Source organism: Neovison vison, chromosome 14, assembly GCF_020171115.1.
Source record: "Neovison vison isolate M4711 chromosome 14, ASM_NN_V1, whole genome shotgun sequence".
In the NCBI taxonomy this organism is placed as follows: domain Eukaryota; kingdom Metazoa; phylum Chordata; class Mammalia; order Carnivora; family Mustelidae; genus Neogale; species Neogale vison.
Window position 1 is genome coordinate 29,715,901 of NC_058104.1, and position 22,113 is coordinate 29,738,013.

Consider the following 22,113-nt stretch of genomic DNA (forward strand, 5'->3'; position numbering starts at 1 on the left):
AATTTTTATATCCTAATAACAGTAAAAACATAGGGAATATTAGCCTTTAGTAACTACACAAGATAGGCCACTTACATAAAGTCTTCTTTTACAAAACTTTTATAGTCAGTCATTTGGTTATTCCCCACACATACAACCTTTATTAACTTCAATTTTAATTTCAGTGTTTTTTTTAAGATTTTGAGAGAGAGACACAGGAAAAAACGTGTGCAAGGGGAGGGGCAAAAGGAGACAGAGAGAATCATAAGCCGGCTCTGCTAAGCAAAGAGCATGACTGGGGGCTTGATCTCACAACCCTGAAATCATGACCTGAGCCGAGTAAGAGATGGACGCTTAACCGACTGAGCCACCCAGGCACTCCTTCATTTCAGTATTTTCAAAAAAAATGAGTAAGATACCACACACTGAAATGCTATCAGGGGCACCTGAGTGGCTCAGTCATTAGGCATCTGCTTTCTGCTCAGGTCACAATCTCAGGGTCCTGAGGCTGAGCCTCGACATCGAGCTCCCTGCTCAGTAAGGAGTCTACTTCTCCCTCTCGCTCTGCTTGTGCTCCATCTCTTGCTGTCTGTCAAATAAATAAATAAATCTTAATAAATAAATAAATAAGCAAATAAACAAGTAAAATGGTATCAATATTTCAAATTATGACAGAATTAATCACTTAAAATGGTCAGAATTCTAACTCAAGTCCTTCAGAAACAATACAGTGTCAGGTGGATTCCTCTTTTTTTTTTTTTAATTTTTAAACTCTATTCTCCATTTTTAAATTTTTTTAAAGGTTTTATTTATTTATTTGACAGACAGAGATCACAAGTAGGCAGAGCAGCAGGCAGAGAGAGAGAGAGAGAGAGAGAAGAGGAAGCAGGCTTCCCAATGAGCAAGAGAGCCCAATGCGGGGCTCGATCCCAGGACCCTGAGACCATGACCTGAGCTGAAGGCAGAGGTTTGACCCACTGAGCCACCGAGGCAGTCCCCTCCTTTTTTAAAGTAAACTCTATTCTCAACATGTGGTTTAAATGCAACGCTGAGATGAAGAGTCACATGCTCGACAACTGAGCTAGCCAGGTGACCCAAGGTAGATTCCTTTAAACCCGACTGAAGAATAAACACTGACTCTCAAGTTTCAGTCCTGCTGTTGGGAGACCTGCTCCACTTCCATTTTTCTTCACATTTACCCAAGGAATATAAGGACAGGAAAGAAAAAACACTCTCTCTTGGAAAGAAAATCCATGATGTGTTTTCTTTTCAATTAACTATGTATTAAATTAACTGCACCACACGATGTGATACTGGTGACCATCTTCGGGACTTTTTTAAATCAGAATCTAACATAATCAGAGTCCCATTCTAGGGAGCACAAAAATTTGACCCTTTCCTTCAATTAACAGTTTTTGTCTGAATTCTGGCAAATCTCAGGAGGCCAACATAGAATCTGGCATTAGGGCAATATGTCCAGAGTTCGAATCAAAACAAAGAGTCTGGAAATAAAGTGTTGCAGTTCAGACAAAGAATTCCAGGATTCATATTAACAAGAATATAAAATAGGGAGAGCCTCAAGAAGCTGAACACCAAGAACTGCTGATCGGTTGCTTCAAAGTACTAAATATTCCAAGATGAAAGTTAAAATTTTAAACACACACACAAACACATCTGTCTTTTAAAATCAGACTTGGGGGGCACCTGGATTGGTCGGTCTTATTAAGCCTCTGCCTTCAGCTCAAGTCATGATCTCACGGTCCTGGATCAAGCCCTACATCAGGCTCTCTGCTCAGCACGGACCCTCCTTCCCCCTCTCTCTCTGGCTGCCCCTCTGCCTACTGTGATCTCTCTCTCTCTCTGTGTCAAATAAATAAATAAACAAACAAATAAATAAATCTTGGGTGGGGGGAAGAAAATAAATAAAATCAGGTGGGGAGGAGGAGGCGCATCACCTGGGTGGCTCATTTGTCTGGGGTATCTGCCTTTGGCTCAGGTTATGATCTCTGGGTCCTGGGATCCAGCCCAGCGTTGGGCTCCCTGCTCTGTGGGGAGGCTGCTTCTCCCTCTTTCTCTCCCCCGTTCATGCTCTCTCCTCAAATAAATACAAATAATCTTTTATAAATAAACAGGATCAGATTGGGGCACCTGGCTGGCTCAGTCAGTACAGCATGCAACTCTTGATCTCAGGGGCATGAATTCAAGTCCTATGTTGGGCATGGGGCCTACTTAATTTAAAAAAAATAGTAACAAAAATAAAACCAGAAGTTTAAAATGCTAAAGAGGAAATAGAAAATTTTTCAATGAAAAGTTTAAATAAAAGGTAAAAAATTAAATTCAAAGAGCTTTAGTAAAAAAGACAATTTTGCCAATGCTGTCATATATGGAGGAAAAATGTCAGTATTTAGTCCAAGACATACTTATTAGTGGAGGCTTCTTCCCATTCAACAGAAAAGTTATTAAGTATTTTGGATGACACCAAAAATAAAGATCTAATAAACACTAAGTTAAACATTTTCTAAAAACCTGCAAGCACACGAATATACAATTACCTTAGGCCATTGCAGAGCCGTTAATAATTTTTTTGTGAAATATAAGAGCACTGTTGAGGTCCTTTAAGATGCTAAAAACAGGAGCACCTGGGTGGCTGAGTCGTTAAGCGTTAAGTGTTTTGTCTCAGGTCATGATCCCAGGGTCCTGGAAGAAACCCTGAATCCTGCTCCCTGCTCAGCGGGAAGCCTGCTTCTCCCTCTTCCAATCCCCCTGCCTATATTATGTCTCTTGATGTCTCTGTCAAATAAATAAAATCTTTATAAAAATAAATAAATAAATAAATAAATAAACAAAGGACAGATGCTAAAAATGGGGAACCTGGGTGGCTCAGTTGGTTAAGCATCGGACTCTTGATTTCAGCTCAGGTCATAATCTCCGGGTCATGAGATCGAGCCCCACATTGGGCTGTGGGTTCAGTGCTGAGTCCACTTTAGAGTCCCTCTCTCTCTTTGCCCCCCTCCTGCCCGCACGTGCTTTTTAAACGAATAAATTTTTAAAAATATTTTCTTAAAAATGATGCTAAAAAGAAAGAAAAGGAAAAATTAATGCCTCTTCTTGTAAACAAAAAAATAACATAACTTTCAAAGTTCCATGCCAAAAAAAAACCCAAAACAAAACCAATTTATTCTGACACCAGAAACCTCTCTAAAAGTAAGAGTTTTCAAATAAATGCAAAAAGACTTTACAGGATGGGTGCCTGGGTGGCTCAGTAGGATAAAGCCTCTGCCTTCTGCTTGGGTCATTATCCCAGGGTCCTGGGATCAAGCCCTGCTTCCGGCTCTCTGCTCAGCAGGGAACCTGCTTCCTCCCCCTACCCCCATCTGCCTCTCTGCCTACTTGTGCTCTCTGTCAAATGAATAAATAAAATCTTAAGGGGAAAAAAAAAAAAAAAAAGAGACTTAGAGGCACCTGGGTGGCTCAGTCAGTTGAGCTTTTCGGTCAGGTCATGATCTCAGGGTCCTAAGATCCGGTCTGCATTGGGCTCCACACTCAGAGGAGAGTCTGGCATCAGGATTCTCTCTCCCTCTGCTCCTCCCCCTGCTCACTCTCTAATAAATCAATCTTAAAATAGATAAACAAACACAGGAAGCCTTTAAAAGATTTTTAAATAGGAGCACTTGGGTGGCTCAGTTAGGTTAAGCATCTGACTCGATTTCAGCTCAGGTCATGATCTCAGGGTTGTGAGACTGAGCCCCACATTGCGCTCTGCACTGGGTGTGGAGCCTACTTAAGATTCTCTCTCTCTCTTACTCTCCCTCTGCCCCCCCCTCTTTCTCTCTCAAAACTAAATAAATAAAAGTTTTTAAAATAATAAACATGAGATCCTAGATATACCATGTTAATATGAATACCAACATTAAGCTCCAAAAAAATAATCTCCACCAAGAATACAATCCCCCCCTTTTTTTTAAAAGATTTTATTTACTTATTTGACAGATAGAGATCACAAGTAGGGAGAGAGACAGGCAGAGAGAGGGGGACCCTGGGATCATGACCTGAGCAGAAGGCAGAGGCTTTAACCCACTGAGCCACCCAGGTGCCCCACAATTTCTTTCTGAAAAGGTATGAAGATTAATATGAAAGAAAAATTCACCATGTTGAGAAATCTGTTGATTCTGGAATTTTTTTTTAATTTTTTTTTTTTTTTTGGTAACTCTATTCCCAACATGGAAGTTCAATTCAGGATCCCGGGATCAAGAGTCGCATGCTCTCTACTGACTGAGCCAGCCAGGTTTTGGTTTCAGTCATTCCCCAATCAGCAGGCATACAACAAGGACTCAGGCATTCCAGTGGAATGTCAAAAGGCACAATCCAGTGCTTAACTTTTCAGTGATTAGACTGTTTAAATAAGGTACAAATAGGTCCAACAGATATGGTAAGGTGTCAATGGGTAAAAGAACTTTAAATATGTGAGCAAGGTATTTTTTCCAAGATGGATAAAATCTATGAATCTTAAATGAACATATTTTTTCTTCTGTAAAAGATCTGGCCACACCAGAACAATGTCTTTTTAAACCTGTTCAATCAGTTTATTTAAATTGCTGCCTCGGGCTAACCAGCCTGCTATACAAGGAACAGCTTCCCTCAAAATGCCTCCCACGGTAACAGTGTTATAAACTTGAGTTAACTCTAAAAACAGAAACAAACTTGCAGAATTCCATTTTCATGTATTTACTTCAGGAAGAACACTCAAATATCGAGTGCCTACTATTTTTTAAATAAGCTCTATGCTCAATTTGGGGCTTGAACTCATAACCCACATGCTCCATCAACTGAGCCAGCCAGGCATCCATAGTAACTGATACACTAGCAGGTATGAAGGGAAACGGAGGTAAAACCATTAAGATGCATGCACATGTGAAGGTCATGTATTACTGGAGAAGACACACGTGAAAATTTCACAGTGTTAAGTGCAATGAAAAAAACCCAGGGTGAAATGTTAGAGAAGGATGCTTCTTCTCAGGGAGGGGTGACATTTAGGCTAAGATGGCATGAGGGCATCCAGGTCACCGCACTCTGAGAAGCATAATCCAGATAGTAGCTACACAGGGAGAACAGTGGATGCAAAGGCCTTAAGGCAGAAATGAACTTTGGGAGTGCTTTAGGGCAAGTAAGACACAGAAGCAAAGAAAAGGACAGACTCAGCCTGCAGGGACATAAGAGCTCAATCACTAAAGTGATAAGCACAAGTTGGCTTTCACTGTAGAACTATTGCCAAGAGAAAAGGGATCACAGAAGGCAGAAGTAGCAGGGTAGGGATTTTAAGGGAAGTACAAGGTTTAGACCAGGGAGAGCACGGAAAACAACTAAGCAACAACAGTCGGTATCCAGAGGGTAAAGAAAGGTCCATGAATTTGTAGTGACAGGAATAAACTTAACCAAGAAGAGAAGATCTTGTGTATCGCAGTACCAAAATGCCTAAAGAAGTTAACAAGGGAACCTCCATCTGAAATTGTTTTCACAGGATCGTCATATATCCCAAGAAAATATGTTTACAGAAAAAGAAAAATATGTTGAAGATGACAAGATTATCAATCCACAGAAACAATAAGTTGGTAATAAATCCTAAGAATATCCTAAGATTTCCTTTCTAGAGTAAATTTTAAGGCAAGATCTACCTATACATAGTTGGGGAGGGCAGGGGTGGAAAGAAGTGTAATCCAACTGCAAATCAATGTGTATCTGTTATCTTTGAGTGGGGTCATGATTACACAGTTATATACACTTGTCAAAATTCACTTAAGATCTATACATATGTCAACGTCATCTAAAAAAAAAAACAGTGGAGTACAAAAAAAAATTTGAGAGGAAATATACACTCAATCAACTAATACAAATGGAGAAAAACTAACACTATATAAACAAAGGTCACAATAGGAATTTAATACATTACATTCCATATTTTTAAAAAATAAAAATGAAATAAATAAATATTAAAAATTTAAGAACTTGTGTATTTCATATGGAAATTAAACCACAAAATGCCTGCAATCTTTACCGCTAGGCCTCATACAAAAGGACTATGTTTTATTCTGTAGTCCCCAAAATAAAATGGGTTTTAAAAAAACTTTACCATAGCCAAAGAGAGGTAATCAAAATAGTAACAATATGAAGAGACATGAAACAAATGACTGCTTGTGTGAATCCATCCATAAAGGGAGGTCCCGAAATGAACTCCAGGGTTTACTTTAGGGGATTAGAATAAGAAAGAAAGGCAAGTAATTAAGTGCCTACTATATGCCAGGCAGTGAAGGCAGGAAATCTTAAATTTAGAAGTAGTGAGAATTCAAATAAACCAACAAACAAAAAGCAAAAACAGACCCATAAATACAGAGAACAAACTGATGGTTGCCAGAGGGGAGCAGGGTGGGGGAATGGGAAAAATGGATGAAGTGGAGTGAGAGATACAGGATTCCAGTTCTGGAATATGTCAGAGAAATAAAAGGTACAGCGTAAGGAATATAGGGGAGGGAAGAAAAAGAAAGGTTGTGAGAACTCAGTGTCCACAAAAGACCATGGACCACACTGTATTTTTTGTGTATGATCATTCCATTGAGAGTTCTAACTTTAACTGTATTGTGAGTAGATAAAAAGTATTACATTAGCAACCATCCTCAATCAATACCAGATAACTCATGAGGGGCTTCTGCTTAGGGAATTCACACATAATAAGCTCAATACTTTTGTCTGATTTAATGAATTATGAACAAAATATTCAGGTCTTTAAGCTATGACTCAAGGCCTACATTACAGCGCCACCTCAGCTCTGGACCTCTATGTTTTTCTCATCTGTATCACTCCTCAAAACTACCCCATCCTTCTGACCAAACTGAAAATATTTTGCCAAGGATAACTTGCACTTGCCACCTCCTTACTCACTTTGGGGGCGGTCTGAGACCCCCAAATTTACTGTCAAAATAGTATAGATCAATTTCATGGTCCTGCTGCTCCCTTCTCAACTGTACAGCTTTCCATCCTCTGACTCTCCAGGTTTTAAACTCTATTAATTGCATATAAAAATAATAAAATAAAAAATTGTATCACAATTAATATGCATGTAATACTTCACCTTTTCCAACTTTTTCAACCTATAATCTCCTTGGGGCACCTGGGTGGCTCAGTGGGTTAAAGCCTCTACCTTCAGCTCAGGTCATGATCTCAGGGTCCTGGGATCGAGCCCCTCTGCTCCGCAGGGAGCCTGCTTCCTCCCCTCTCTCTCTGCCTGCCTCTCTGCCTACTTGTGATCTCTATCTATCAAATAAACAAATAAAATCTTTTAAAAAAATAATAAAAAAAAAACCTATAACCTCCTTAAAGACAGTGACTCTATTAGTCCTAAAAATCCCTCAAGGATATTTCCTAAAGTCAAATATTTTCATTGCATTAGAATGTTACAAAATCTCCTGTTACTAAAATACCCTCTAATTAGAGTCCCAACTTAAAAGGAACCAAAACAAAAGGGGATAAAAGGTTCAATTTAAAGATATAACTGCCAAATGTTTCACGAAGCCTATGTTTTGTTTTATAATGGAAAAAACAAACTTTCCCCACGAATTAAATACCCATACACAGTTATCTGATAAACTGCCACAATGTACTTGAAAATTGGTGGTACAGAACTAGTAACCATTCAATTCTACTAAAGCTCTATTCATAGTTATAAAATATGCAACTCCACTTCATTTTTTCTTTTATGTATTTCACTGTATTACATACCTACAGACATCAAATAGTATACAGACTCACAAAAGGGCTGAACAGATGGCTCTGGTTTCAAAAATCCAGCTTCTCACAATGACAGACATACTAGTTTCTGACTTTTCTATCTTCACAACACTCTTCATGTTTTTTGGTCTGTGACAAGAGAATAAAGGTACTTGCACTGTTGAGAACTCTGTCTACATTCTACCAAAAATGGAAGCTGTTTTTAATATACAATTCCATCATCTTAAGTTTGGGCACTGTAAAACACCCAATATAAATCAGTTAAAATCCTAAGATTCCAAAGCATAGAAATAAAATCTTGTTTCCCATTGACCTGAATGCTTCCGAACTAATCTATATTTCACTCCAATATCAAATTAGTCATGTCATTTTGAAATATTAAAATGTATAATAATTATATATTTCATTTTAAAACAAGTCATTCTGATCTCTATCTTGATTGGTAGAACTAGATAATATTCCAAAACAAAGTCAAGAAAAGGACACACTTTGGCTAGTGGCAATGGTAAAACCACTCATTTGCCTAATCATTCTTAAATCTTAATTGAGAGTACTGTCAATGAAAAGGAAGACTACCAACCAGTGCCATATAAATGCTTTCTGCTAAAGGTAGGGTTCTAGCAAGGATGGGCTTGTCCTGTTGCCATCTGACACTAGTCGATTCAGCCACCTGGAACACTTCCTGTCAATGTGTGTGAAGTATCACGTGTGGCCATGACTGACTCAACAGTCGGTTTCCAAACTAACTGACAAACTAACACTAAAAGAAACCAACAAGAACTGCTTTTTTATACTCCAACTGTTCAAAAGTCTAAACCTAAGAAAATTTAAATAAATAAAATCAGAGAAGTAGTAGTACAGAAAGGCAAGTAATTTTTCTAAAAACCAAATTATTCACATGCACCGTAAGTAATCTTTTTTTCGGAAAATAAATAAATCTCCATTTAAACCAAGAGGAAGATGAGGCTTTGTTCTGTAAGTCAACTCATACGTTACGTGTTTCTGCCACAATTCTGAATGAAGAGCGGACAGAATAACAACCTCAAATTTAACTTACGAAAATTACGACTTGGCAAACAAGGAGATCACTGGCTGTTTAACAAAACAACTATGGCAATCCCACAAAAAATCAAGTTCTGCTATGGGATACCGTCCTTCTCCAACGAAACTTCTCCATTCCCTCTTCTACAAAAAAGTCAAGTTATTTCCAATATCCTAACCAACTGTTATGCTACTCCATGTAACGAACTACATCTCACCGTATCTGTCTACCTAGGCAGTGAGTTCTGAGACTTTGTTACAAAGAATAGCTTCAAAGAAAGCTTACATCCTCTCCTCAACAAACACAACACACAAAGCCAAGAAATAGAACACTTGAAAGAAGAAAACATGGATAATATTAACAATCCTTGTATATATATTCCATAAACATATAAGCCCTTCTGCTTCATTATCTGTCAAATGAAGTCAAGTGACCCCAGCAGGTGGCTGCAACTTTGCTACGCCATTTATTTAGAATTACAAGCTACAATTTACTGTTTTCCAAAAGCTCTACAATTACTTGTGAGGATCACTTTATTTAGTCTTCTAAATGGATATGAAATTATTTCATATTCACTAAGCACAATACTAAGAAATGATGGAAAATCCACCGTCAAAGAGCTGTTAAACTCAAGCTCATTTATCATCTAATTTTATTAGATGCAAGAAAAAAGGAAAACCTGTTTCACACATTTCAATGAAAGTATAAAACAACTAAGAATATCAATGACTGATAAAATTACTTAAACTAATCAACTGATTGTATTTAAAGTATTCACAAACCCTAAGCAGTAAAGGACAAGTAAAGCTATGCTTTTCAAACAACTCTTTTTTAACTACTTAACATCCCGATTCTAGAGTCAGGCATTAACTTTAAAAGTCTGCTAGTTATATAAAATGTTCTCAACATAGGATTTGGGAAGGCATAAACAGAGTAAGATGTGTTACCACCATCTACCCTAATGATTTTTCTACCAAGTCTTAAATTGTTACAATCTAACATCTTAACAAATTATTGCCAGCACTGCTGAAGTTACATGTAGCCATCAGGAAGCCAAAGACATCCCAAAAACCTGTCTTAACACTTATGGGGCCAGTTACAGGACAACCATAATTCAAGTGTGCTTCCAAGTATGAAAAACTCAACGAATCAACAAACTCTAAAATACTGTAGACATTTAGGAACTTTTTCCAGGCACTCAGTCCTAAATTAGGCACAAGTGCCCCATGGTTAACCAGAAAAAAAAACAAAAATTGTACATAAAAAAAGTTGATCCTCCAAATACATTCAATTCCAAAGAGGTCTGAGGCCAAATCCCCTTCATGCAAGTGTAAATTCTCTACTCCCTTAGTGCCTGCTCAAAAAACCAAGTATGAATTGCTCTCCACCAGGTTAACTGCCCCTGCACTTAGGGAAAACTTCACTTTCCAGGAGGACAGTGGTCGGCCTCATCAACACAGTCACAATCTCATTTCACGCCCCACAACCGCCCTTCCTAAAGTCAGAGTAAAGCCCTGGAGTGTTGGGGGTTTTGGTTTTTGAAATATTAACACGTGGGGTGGGGGGGCGGCGCTCATAGAAGGGATCATAGTTCAGGAGCTCTTTTACGTGGGGGCTGAGAGGGTGAGGGACCAAGAAGTGAATGGGTAACAGAGAAGGTCCTGGACTGCCAGGATCCCCCAATTCAAATTTCAACTTGGTGGGTGGTAACCAGAAAATCCCCCACCACCACCAGGCCCTTTTCTTCACCCTCCTTGACCCAACTCCTAGGCCAGTGCCTTCGCCGGGCGCCCCGGGTCTCAGCTCCAGCCCCGGGACTGAAATGCACCGAGGGGAGACATTTAGGCCTCGCCTCCCACGGCCTTCCTCCCCCAGCCGGGGCGGGAGGGAACCCAGGAAGCCGCGCTCGGTTCCCGGGGGGGTGGAGGGCCTAGGCCGCGCCTCCCGGCCGGATGGCCCTAGGCCTCCGCCGGCCCGAGGCGGGGCTCGGGGGTCGGGGCGGCGGACTGGGCGCCGGCTCACCCACCTGGGTTGCCAGTCATTCCAGCTCCGCGGGTACTTGGTGCCGCCGCCGCCGCCGCTGCTCAGCCGAGACCCCGGGGCTCTGCGGCTCATTACCTTCCCCGACACGACATGGCCAAGCGCCGCCGCCCAAAGAAGCGCGAGTTGCCGCCCGAACCGACCGCCGCGGACACTCCGCTCCCGCCCGGGGCTGAGGAGGAAGCCGAAGAGAAGGAGGAGGAGGAGGAGGCGGAGGGCGGGGGAGGCGGACGGCCGTTCCGGGTTCCGCCTGAGCCCGCAGCGCAGGACGAGGAGGCGGGAGTGGCGCCGCGAGGGGGAGGCGGAGGAAGGGGAGGCGACGTCTCTTCCAGGGCCGAGGGCGGCCCGCGACGCGGGGACCCAGGAGGAAGAGGACGGCGAGGAGGAGGCGGTGGCGAGGCTCCTCACGCTTACAGAGCCACGGCTTCCCCGCCTCCCGGCTCCGCCCGCCGCGCCGCCGCTACCGCACGGCATGCTGGGAGCGAGGGGCGGTGCCGGCGCCCGCCGGGCCAGGAGAGAGGGGCGGGGCCGACTATGGGGGCGGAGCCGGCTACGGGGGGCGGGGCCGGGCGAGCGCCGCAAGCCGATCGCCCTACTGCGCCCTGGGCTCGCCTCCGCTCCCCGGGGACCACGCCAAGGTCCCCGCCCCGCCGTGGGGGATCATGGGAGAGGGGATCTCCGCCACCACCTCCACAAGCACACCCTCCCAAACAATCTCCAGAAAGCACCAGACCCCGGAGGGTTGGGCAGTCAGGTGTAAACAGGCATCCAATCAAGGACTTGGGGGTGCCCTTTACGCGCGCGCACAGACACACGCGCGTGCACAGACACACGCGCGTGCACACGCGGGCGTCCCCTTAGGGCTCACGTGTGCCCATTTTCCCCACCCTATACGGGAAAAAGTAAAAATAAAAGAGAGAGGGTGGATATCCACCTACCCAGGCTCCACCTAAAATGCGCCCATGGAGTCCTTACACCTTGGCCATCTCTTCACACTGTAAAAAACTAAACTAAATAGAGGGGGGGAAAGGCTGTCCCCTGTGCCCCGCAATCACTGTCCCCAGTAATGTGAAATGTGCTAAGAAATCCTCCCGCCTTAACACTTGCCCACCTTCCCCACTGGAAAGAATCTGGCTGATAGGGGCAGGGTTGCACACCTGAGCACTTCTCCCCACCCCCAGCGTGCCCCGGAAAGATTTCACTAAAAGCATCTGATACATAACGTGGATCAGATGCATAAAGGACAGCTGAGCCAGATGCTTCTCAAACAGCGGAGCGACGTTTGGGGAGGACAGTCAAAAGAGTCTTCACACCAACCCAGAGGGTGTTAACCTATTTTACGTCTATTTATCACTTGTGTAATTAAAAACTGTTACCTAAACTATTTGAAGATCCTAAGAGTTTGATATTTCCACACACAAATCAACCTTCAACCTTGGGCTCCATGCTTATGCCCACGAATCCATCACTCAGGTATGATCCTGCCAGTTCGAAAAGATGGAAAAGTTAAGATTTTCAAAAGAACTTTTCTCCCCTTACTTCCCTTCCTTCCAGTCGGGGGAAAAAGAAACCTCTGAACGGCGGATGTTTGACTCAATACAGAAATCCCCACTAGGTCAGACCCAAGCATAGCCACCTACCTATGTTAAAATAACAATAGTAGTAGTAATAATAATACTACATTAAGGGGCACCTGTGTGGCTTAGTCAGTTAAGCGTCTACCTTCCGATAGGGTCATGACATCAGGTCCTGGGATTCAGCCCCATATCTGCTGCAGCTCCCTGCTCAGCAGGGCATCTGACTCTCCCTCTGCCTCTGCCCCCTCCCCCACTGCTGCTCTCGCACTCTCTCTCTCTCTCTCTCTCTTTTTTGTCTCTCAAATAAATAAATAAAATCTTTTTTAAAAAGTATGACTCTTGATTTTGGCTCAGATCATGATCTCAGGGTGGTTAAGATCAAGCCCAACATGGGGCTCCAGGCTCAGTGTGGAATCTCCTTGAGATTGTTTCTCTCCTTCTCCCTTTGCCCCTCCCCCCATTCTCAGGCATACAGGCTTTCTTGCACTCTCTCTCAAATAAATAAATAAACTCTTTTTTTAAAGATTTTATTTATTTATTCGACAGAGAGAGATCACAAGTAGGCAGAGAGACAGACAGACAGAAGGGGGTGGGCAAGTATACCCCACACTTGCCAGGCTCAGCAGGGAGCCTGATTGGGGGGAGGTCCTATTGCAGGACCCTAAGATCATGACCTGAGCCGAAGGCAGAGGCTTTAACCCACTGAGCCACCCAGGGGCCCCTAAATTTAAAAAAAAAAAAATGGGGCCCCTGGGTGGCTCAGTGGGTTAAAGCCTCTGCCTTCGGCTCAGGTCATGATCCCAGGGTCCTGGGATTGAGCCCCACGTCGGGCTCTCTGCTCAGCAGGGAGCCTGCTTCCTCCTCTCTCTGACTGCCTCTCTGCCTACTTGTGATCTCTGTCTGTCAAATAAATAAATAAAAGCTTTAAAAAAAAAAAAAAAAAGACCTACAGTAAGAGGGATACACCTCACATACACAATCCATCCCAAAATTTGCCCTAGGTACCCCCACACTTGCCTACTCTTCCTGTTGAGGAGAGGATATGAGGAAGAGTCCTACCAGTTTATAATAAAAGGCCCAAGGACAGGTGTCCCTTCTTCCCTGTTTATCATGTCCTCTTTCCTATTTTCCTATGAAGAGAAAATGTCTGTCTTGGATAGAATCCCAAGATTAGGATCCCCTCACCTGGTCCTCTCTGGGACACTATTATTCCTGCCACAAGATATTTGGGTTCTATTTGTTTTTAAGTAATGTTCAATTATATAAGCAATAATAAATACATTGTCCTCCCATAAATTCTGAATGTACAGCCTAATCCTGATTTATTCTTTCATTTAACATTCAGCCAAATTTATTGAGCATCCACTAACCAAGCATTGGGAAAGGACAATAACCAAGACTCCATCCACCTCTGTCCTCAAAGAACTCTGGGAGTAGGAGTCGAAAAGATATATCTATCATTAGAAATTACTAAAATATTTATTTTCGCTCAGTTTCCCTTCTCTCCACCACCATGCAAACCTGTCTTGCAATCTGACTAGAAAGGCCCCACTCCCAAAGCCTTCCCTTAATATTAAGTTCCGAGCTTCCCTGGGCCTGCTTTCCTCAGATCTTACACTTTTTATGTTCCAGGTGAGTTAATGCTCCTCCCCTCAGACCCAAGAGCCAAATGGCTGATGTGTCCAATTAATTATTTTGACTTCCTTACATATTTATTTTAACAATGGTGCAGGGACCAGAGTATGTCAGATTCCAAAATGATTTGTAGCAAAATAACCAGAACATTAGACCCTGAAGAAAAATGTCAGGGGGTCCTTTAACCTTTCCAAATTATAGAAAAACAGCAGAGTAATTCAAGGATGGGCTCTGGGTTCAAATTCCAACTCCTCCACTTAAAAGGTCCTGACTGTCACAGTGCTTCAGTGTCTCATCTGTAAATGGAGAGAATAGTACTGACCTCTTAAGAACATTAACAGAATTAACACAGATCTTGCCTGTAAAGTGCTTTGCACAGTGCCTGCCCCATAGAAGACAATCAATAAATGTTAGCTAGACATCACATCTCCGACTTCTTTGAAGCACATGGCTATCTGGATAATATTTGACCAATGAAGAAGAAGGAAAAAAAAGTAGCTGGCCGGGGTTGTGTCCAGTTGCTCCAACAATTGCTTCTTTTTTTTTTTTTTTTAAAGATTTTATTTATTTATTTGACAGAGAGAGATTACAAGCAGGCAGAGAGGCAGGCAGAGAGAGAGAGAGAGGAGGAAGCAGGCTCCCTGCAGAGCAGAGAGCCCGATGCGGGACTCGATCCCAGGACCCTGAGATCATGACCTGAGCCGAAGGCAGCGGCTTAACCCACTGAGCCACCCAGGCGCCCCCCAACAATTGCTTCTTATTTGCCATTTTCTTGTACTTCCCCAATAGAAATAATTAACCCTCAAAAGCACTCAGGATTGGCAAGGGCAAAGAGGCTCTATGAGGACACAGAAGGTAGATGAATGGCATTTGGCAGCGATTTAAGAGTGTGTATTTAAAGACTTAAATTTGTTAATACCTTTCCCCCAGGAATTCTGCTTCCAGGAAACTATCCTAAGGAAATTTGCTGCGGTGCAGCCAGAGTGATTTTCTTTAAATTTTTTTTAAAAAGATTTCACTTTTTTTAAAAACAGGTTTTATTCATTTATTTTTGTGGGAGAGAGAAAGAGAAGAACACAAGCAGGGGAAGGGCAGAGGGAGACGCTGGCTCCCCAGTGAGCAGGGAGCTCACATGGGACTCGATCCCAAGACCCTGGGATCATGACCTGAGCCAAAGGCAGACACTTAACAGACTGAGCCACCCAGGCCTCCTAAAGATTTCAGTTTTAAGTAATCTCTGCATGCAACATGGGGCTCGACCTTACAACTCCAAGATCAAGAGTTGCATGCTCTACCAACTGAGCCAGCCAGGCACTTCACTGATTTTCTTTTCAAATAAAAATCAGATCATGTCACCATCCTACTTAAAAGCCATTAATGGCTTCTCATTCTTCTTAAGATATAACTAAGAGCCTACAAGAGTCTATAAAAGCTAGTTTCTTCCAAATCGTAAACATCTTACCCAAACAGCTCATACCCAGAACAAGAGCCTAGTGGTGATTATCAATTTTGTCTTCATAGTAAAATCCCCACACCTAGGCTGCATCCTGGACCAATTAAAACTGAATCTCAGACATCAGTCTTTTTTTTTTTTTTTTAAAGTAATCCGTGTGCCCAAAGTGGAGCTCAAACTCAGGACCCTCAGATCGAGAGTCGCATGCTCTACAGACTGAGTCAGCCAAGTGCCCACAGGCAACAGTATATTTTTAAGGCTTCTGCAAGGGATTCTAAAGTGCAGACAAGGGATCCCTAGGTGGTTCAGTTGGTTAAGGGACTGCCTTCAGCTCAGGTCATGATCCTGGGGTCCTGGAATTGAGTCCAACATCGGGCTCCCTGCTCTGTGAGGAGTCTGCTTCTCCCTCTCCCTCTGCCTGCCATTCCCCCTGGTTGTGCTCACTCTCGCTCTCGCTCTCTCTTTCTGCCAAATAAATAAGTAAAATCTTTAAAAAATAAAAAAATAAAGTGCAACCAAGAAAGAGGAAAGACCACCTTAAAGCCCTTAAGCCCTGAAAAAGTTATGTGTCCCCCTACGCCCAACCTTCCTCCCAGTACATGTGAGTTCTAAAAACAATTCCAAACCACTGGGGAAAAAAAGAAGTGAAAGCCCAGTTTTTCCCATGGCAACTACTTGGATATTTAAAACAAAACAAAACAAAATTCAAATGTGATCAACTTTTTAAAAATGTTATCTTGTTTCTTTTGGTAGTGCTGCTGCCTGGTTCCCTTAGCACTTCTTCACTCCATCACAGGGACTGATTTTCGGTTCTGGGAGCACGCCAAGCCTCTCTAGACTCAGGGCTTTTGCACTGCTGTTCCCTCTGCCTGGAATGCCTTTCCTATATTTGTTGCCATCAGGGTTGGGATCTGGGTGAGGTGAGCCAAATGCCTAGGTGCCAGATTTAAGAAGGCACTCACTCTCAAGGTCATGCGAAGGCCAACACTGCACAGGCGCGAACAGACCTGCCCATGAGCGCCTCCCTAATATTTGGGGGTCTAGGCACCTCGTCTGTCCCCCCTTAGTCCTTGCACTGTTTCCCACGGCCCACCTCAATTCTTCCGAGAGGTCTTCCCTGACCTCCCTGCCCAATGCCCTTTTTAGGGACGCTCTGTCACGCACTCTATTTCTTTTCTTGGCAGCACCCATCACTATCTGCAAGTATTGGATTTCTTTACACATTTATTATCTGTCTCACTCTTAGAATAGGAGTTCTACCTGTGAAAACAAAGTCCACACCTGTCCATCTCTACCCCCTGGATCCTCAGCACGCAGCACAGCACCTGACCCAAGGTAAACACTCAAAAAATAGTCATTAATGGAAGAGTGAAATGGAAATTATCTAAAATAAGAACCAAGATTGATACAAAAATATTATTCTCATTTTTACTTATTTATACCCCCCCCAAAAGGAACATTATCTCAATGCTCAGCAATAGGAAACTGTTTAGGGGACAGTCTAGTCATAGCTGGAATTTTCTACAGTCACTAAAAATTTATGGGGGCGCCTCGTGGCTCAGTTGGTTAAGCATCTGCCTTTGGCTCAGTCATGATCCCAGGGTCCTGGATCGAGTCCCGAATTGGGCTCCTTGCTCAGAAAGGAGCCAGCTTCTCCCTCTGCCTCTGACACTCCCTGCGTGTTCCCCCCTCCAAAAAAACTGTATTTATGAAGAATTCTTTTTTTTTTTTTTTTTAATTTTTTTTTATTTTTAAAGATTTTATTTACTTATTTGAGAGAGAGAGTGTGAGAGAGAGCATGAGCAAGGAGAAGGTCAGAGAGCGAAGCAGACTCCCCATGGAGCTGGGAGCCCGATGTGGGACTCGATCCCGGGACTCCAGGATCACGCCCTGAGCCAAAGGCAGTCATCCAACCAACTGCACCACCCAGGCGTCCCTATGAAGAATTCTTAATGAAATCAGGAAAATATTAGGTTAGTGTGTTTAAAAAAATCACAAGATTGAAAAGTAAACACGTACTGTTTTTTCTCAATTCAGTTAAAGGAAGGAGGACCGATGTGCCTAAGTGGCTCTGCTGGTTAAGCCGCTGGCTCTTGATTTCAGCTCAGGTCATGATCTCAAGGTTGTGAGATTGAGCCCCCTTTTGGACTCCTCCCCACACTCTCTCTCTTTCTCTCAAATAAATAAATCTCTTTTAAAAAATGAATAAAATAATAAATAATAAAAAGGAGGTGAAAACAGGAAGGAGAAAAGAAGAAACTGTATTAAAAGTGCCTAACGATGTCCTGTGATCCATGGGTACATGGGTGATTTTTTTTTTTCTTGCTTATTGCTGGTTTCCTAATTAGAATACAGACATGGTAGTTGTAAAACAAAATTTGTTTGAAAACTAAAAGCAAACATTCATTAAATATGTGTTGAATGAATGGACAAAGAACAGCTACCCTCAGGGTGTGGCAGTGACCCACATACACCATTTAAATAAACTTTGGACACCATATAGGGTCTTAGCTCTAATAATAGAGACCAACTCCGGCTAATGTTCACTGAGCACCTACTAATGCCAGCCACTGAGCCAAATGCTCTGTGTGGGTTGCTTCATGGAATTCTCCAAAACCACGCTAGGATGTCAGCATCTCTGATGCCAACAGGAACTGAGCAGCCTGCCTAGAGTCACACAGCTGGTGATGGGCAAGGACTCTCACAGGCAGGGACAGAAGAGACATATGATCCTCACCTCACATTCATCAAAGGCCTCAGATTTAGACCGTGGACATTATTGCCTAATGAGTTTATACACAGAGTCCTAGAGACACACTGAGGTGAAGAAGTCTGGAATTTAAAACTGTGCACCTTTAAAATTAATAAATAAAATAAAATAGTGCACCCTTACCAGTCCACACCCCTGTAGGGGTTATGCATGAATACTCCCTAATAAATGATAATTATTACCTGGTGAATAAGTAATTATATTGCATTATTGGTTTTTTTCCCCTTTGTGTTAAAAGTGCTCAGTTGTAAAAAGAGAACTCTTAAAATACACCATAAATTTTGTGCCCTGTTAGCTATTTCTTATACATTCTTATATATATATATATATATATATATATATACACTTTATATTAGAACCTCAAAATCTCTGAGTTGACCTTTCTTCCGAAAGAACCCTGGCATCAGAATTTGAACATAGGCCACCCTCAGAGTGCTTAACCACCAGGATTTTTCTAGATAGATAGACACTTAAATTGATACCCTGAGTAAACCAAAGCTAACGCTCTCTCTTTTGTTCCCTTTAATCCTGAGATCCAGCACAAGAGCTAACCCCAATTCAGCACCAAGAATTGAGGAACCCCATTCTCAAACAGGAGACTCAAGTACAAGAGTGATTTTTTTTTTTTCAAACACAGTCTTAAAAAGCAAATTCACATCATAGAGACATTAAAGCAGATCTTTAAAAAAAGAAAAACAGCAGCGTCTTACACATGCTCCCAGCAAGGAAATCTTTGTCACAGGTCAAGCTCCCTCAGTAAGGGTTATTTTTGAGTTTTCGAGTTGGTGCTTGAAGGAATTTGGCCGTGAAACTCATGACACATTTGAAATCTCCACTCGGGCTCCCTCAGCTTGAGGCAAGGGCCAAGCTTCTATGAATCAGGGCACAAAACATGCTGCCCGATGGCTCATGCCTTCCCCAAACAATCAGATGGGAGGCGATGATGCCCGGCCAAAGCTATTTGTGACTTATGAAGTGGAGAAAACACAGGGTTAGATTCTCCCCTGCTTGGCCCTGGAGGCACTGCTACTAAAAGAACCAGCTCCTTTGCTTCCGGAGATTAAAGCAGTATATGTGGGACATATGGAAATAAAATGCAGATTTCATAAATAAAATCTCCAGCACGAAATCCTTGCTGTCTCTTGTTGATACAGGTATCATATAATATTTTATTTTTATTTTTTTTTAAGATTTTATTTATTTATTTGACAGACAGAGATTACAAGTAGGCAGAGAGGCATGCAGAGAGAGGAGGAAGCAGGCTCTCCGCTGAGCAGAGAGCCCGATGTGGGGCTCGATCCCAGGACCCTGGGATCATGACCTGAGCCCAAGGCAGAGGCTTTAACCCACTGAGCCACCCAGGCGCCCCTCATATAACATTTTAAAAAGATGTCCTGTGTGTATCTCTTTCCCTTACCTGGTCAATGTCTGTCTGAAGCAGTGGATTGCATGGGAGCAAAACTTTAGGCTTTGAATGCTGATCGGCAAGCTCTCTTGGGCCAGAGATACCAAATCTTCCTTTCTCTCTGACTTTCGGAAGGAGCTCCTAGCAGTCTAGCTTTAAGTTTCTTCCTCTTGTTTTAGCTTTTTTTTCTGACAGAGAGAGAGAGAGAGAGATCACAATTAGGCAGAGAGGCAGGTTCTCTGCTAAGCAGAGAACCTGAGGTGGGGTTCGATCCCAGTAACCTGAGATCATGACCCAAGCCGAAGGCAAAGGCTTAACCCACTGAGCTACCCAGGCGCCCTTCTTCCTCTTGTTTTAATCACTTGCTTCTAGAGTCTCTCCCTGAGTTCCTCACCAGCAATAGCCTTCTTAAACATCTTGCCTAAATTCAGGGCCCCCACGATTGAGTTGAAGAGAAAGGATGTTAATGTGTGATGGGACAGAAAGAGGACGCATAGAGATGGAAGTTAAAGTCAGGGTAAAGGAGAGCTGAGCAAGGAGCCTAATGTGGGGCTCGATCCCAGGAACCTCAGATCATGACCTGAGCTGAAGGCAGACGCCTAACAATGACCCATCCAGGTGCCTCCTTATTCTCATTTTATAGATGATGAAACAGAGATCCTAAAGGACATGGCTTGACTAAGGTGACATGGCTGATAAGTAGAGTTGAAAATTTTTTCAATGATTTTCTTTTTTAAAGTAATCTCTACTCCCAATGTGGGGCTCGAATGTACAAATCCAAGATCAAGAGTTGCGTGCTCTACCAACTGAGCCAACAGGCAGCTGACTCTATTTGGTCTACAGGTAGAGGTTTCTCTAACACCAGGCACCCCAGGTGTTGCTAGTTTAATTGATTTCAGTTAGAGAGTTAAATTGCCTACCAGGTAAGACAGGGATAAATATTTCCCTCCAGAACATCTTGCTGACATAGAATCTTTCGGCCTGTTTGGTGGACTGCTGGATGTGTCATAACTGAAACAATCCCTTTGTCCTGTGCCAAAGGAGCAAACTGAAGGCTTATTCTGGAAGGTCCTTTGTGCTAAAATGATTGAAGGTCACACTGCTTGGCATGATGTTTGGACTGTCCTCCAAGCATGCCACCTCTTAGGGGTCCCTCCCTGCTGGGCTCTGGAAGAAGCTTTTCAGAAAAAGCATGATTTCAGGTGGCTTGTGGATGAAGGGGAAGCAGATGGCCGAGCATTACATCACCTTGGGTAAAGGAAACAAATACGAAAGTAATAGGATGTAGAAAAATAATAGCCTAATCTCCAAATCATCAGTGAGTGTTTGGGAAATGTTTATTCTCGGTGAATCCCAGAGATAGTAGAGAGCTAAAAAAAATGACAAAGCCTGACCCTGTGCTCCCCCATTTAAAAGCAGAACCCACCTTTCTACCATTTTGTTAACATAGTAATGATCACTCACCTTAATTATATTTATTTCTGACCCCCTACTATTTCTCAACTTCTAGAAGGTAAATATTATCAAATCCTTTTTTTTTGCATAGGAAGAAACAGAGTTACCTGCCCCAGACCACACAGCTTGATAAGTGGCAGAAACTAGGCTACCTAATACCAAAGACGCCCCCTACCTGAAAACCCCCTCAGGGGCCTAAAAGGAGGACCATTTTTCTGACCATGTTATAATGAACCAAGATGATGCAGAGAATTCCAAACACCTAGTCATTCTCACCAGTGAGATATTTTGGAGAACCAGGCTAATCTTTTTTTTTCTCCCTATCTGTACCCCAGAAGGATAGTAGCAGTTATATGCTAAAATATTGGGACTACGAATGTCTTGGTTTCTCTGTTCTATTCTCTAAGTTTTGCCTAATTGAAAAAATGTTGCACTGTAAAAATTCTCCCTCAAATAAAACCCCCGGTTCTGGTAGATCTCTGTACCCCTAGAACACTGCCATTATGTCGAATTCCATATATCCTGCTCCCCAAACCTCCACAGATAGTGAAGTAATTGGACTACCATGCAGCCATGGTATTCTGCTAGAAAACATTCTACGTGTGTTTGAACACGTAGGTAGAAATCTGTGCAGATCCATGTGACCCAGCACTTAGAAAAGCTTTACCTTCTCCTTAATGTTCTGCCACTGCCATCTTGAAATACTTAAAGGATTTTGAAGAAGGGACCCTGCATTTTCATTTTTCATTAAGACCCACAGGTTATGTAACTGGTTCTGCCTGGTACAACAGGTATCGCCCAGGGTCAGTGAACTTTTCCTGTAAAAGGCCAGAGAGTAAATAGTTTAGGCCGTGCAGGCCGTGTGATCTCTGTTGAAATGACTCAACTCTGCCACAGTTGTAGGAAAGCAGCTCCAGCCGATGTCAACGAATGAGTGGGCAGTGCCTCCGTAAAAATCTAATTACAAAAACAGGCAGC

General features: G+C 42.7%; 1 protein-coding gene across 2 annotated transcripts in view; it reads right to left on the bottom strand.

The window, feature by feature from the left end:
* Positions 1-11,198, bottom strand: part of SMG1 (SMG1 nonsense mediated mRNA decay associated PI3K related kinase) — a 108,771-nt gene extending 97,573 nt beyond the window's left edge. The window contains exon 1 of one of the 2 annotated variants that reach the window (XM_044234245.1): positions 10,827-11,198. In XM_044234245.1, coding sequence (XP_044090180.1) covers positions 10,827-10,915 — 89 coding nt within the window. In that variant the 5' untranslated portion in view covers positions 10,916-11,198. The remainder of the gene's footprint in view (positions 1-10,826) is intronic. The other variant, XM_044234246.1, reaches the window with a different exon arrangement.
* Between the last annotated feature and the right edge of the window lie 10,915 nt (positions 11,199-22,113).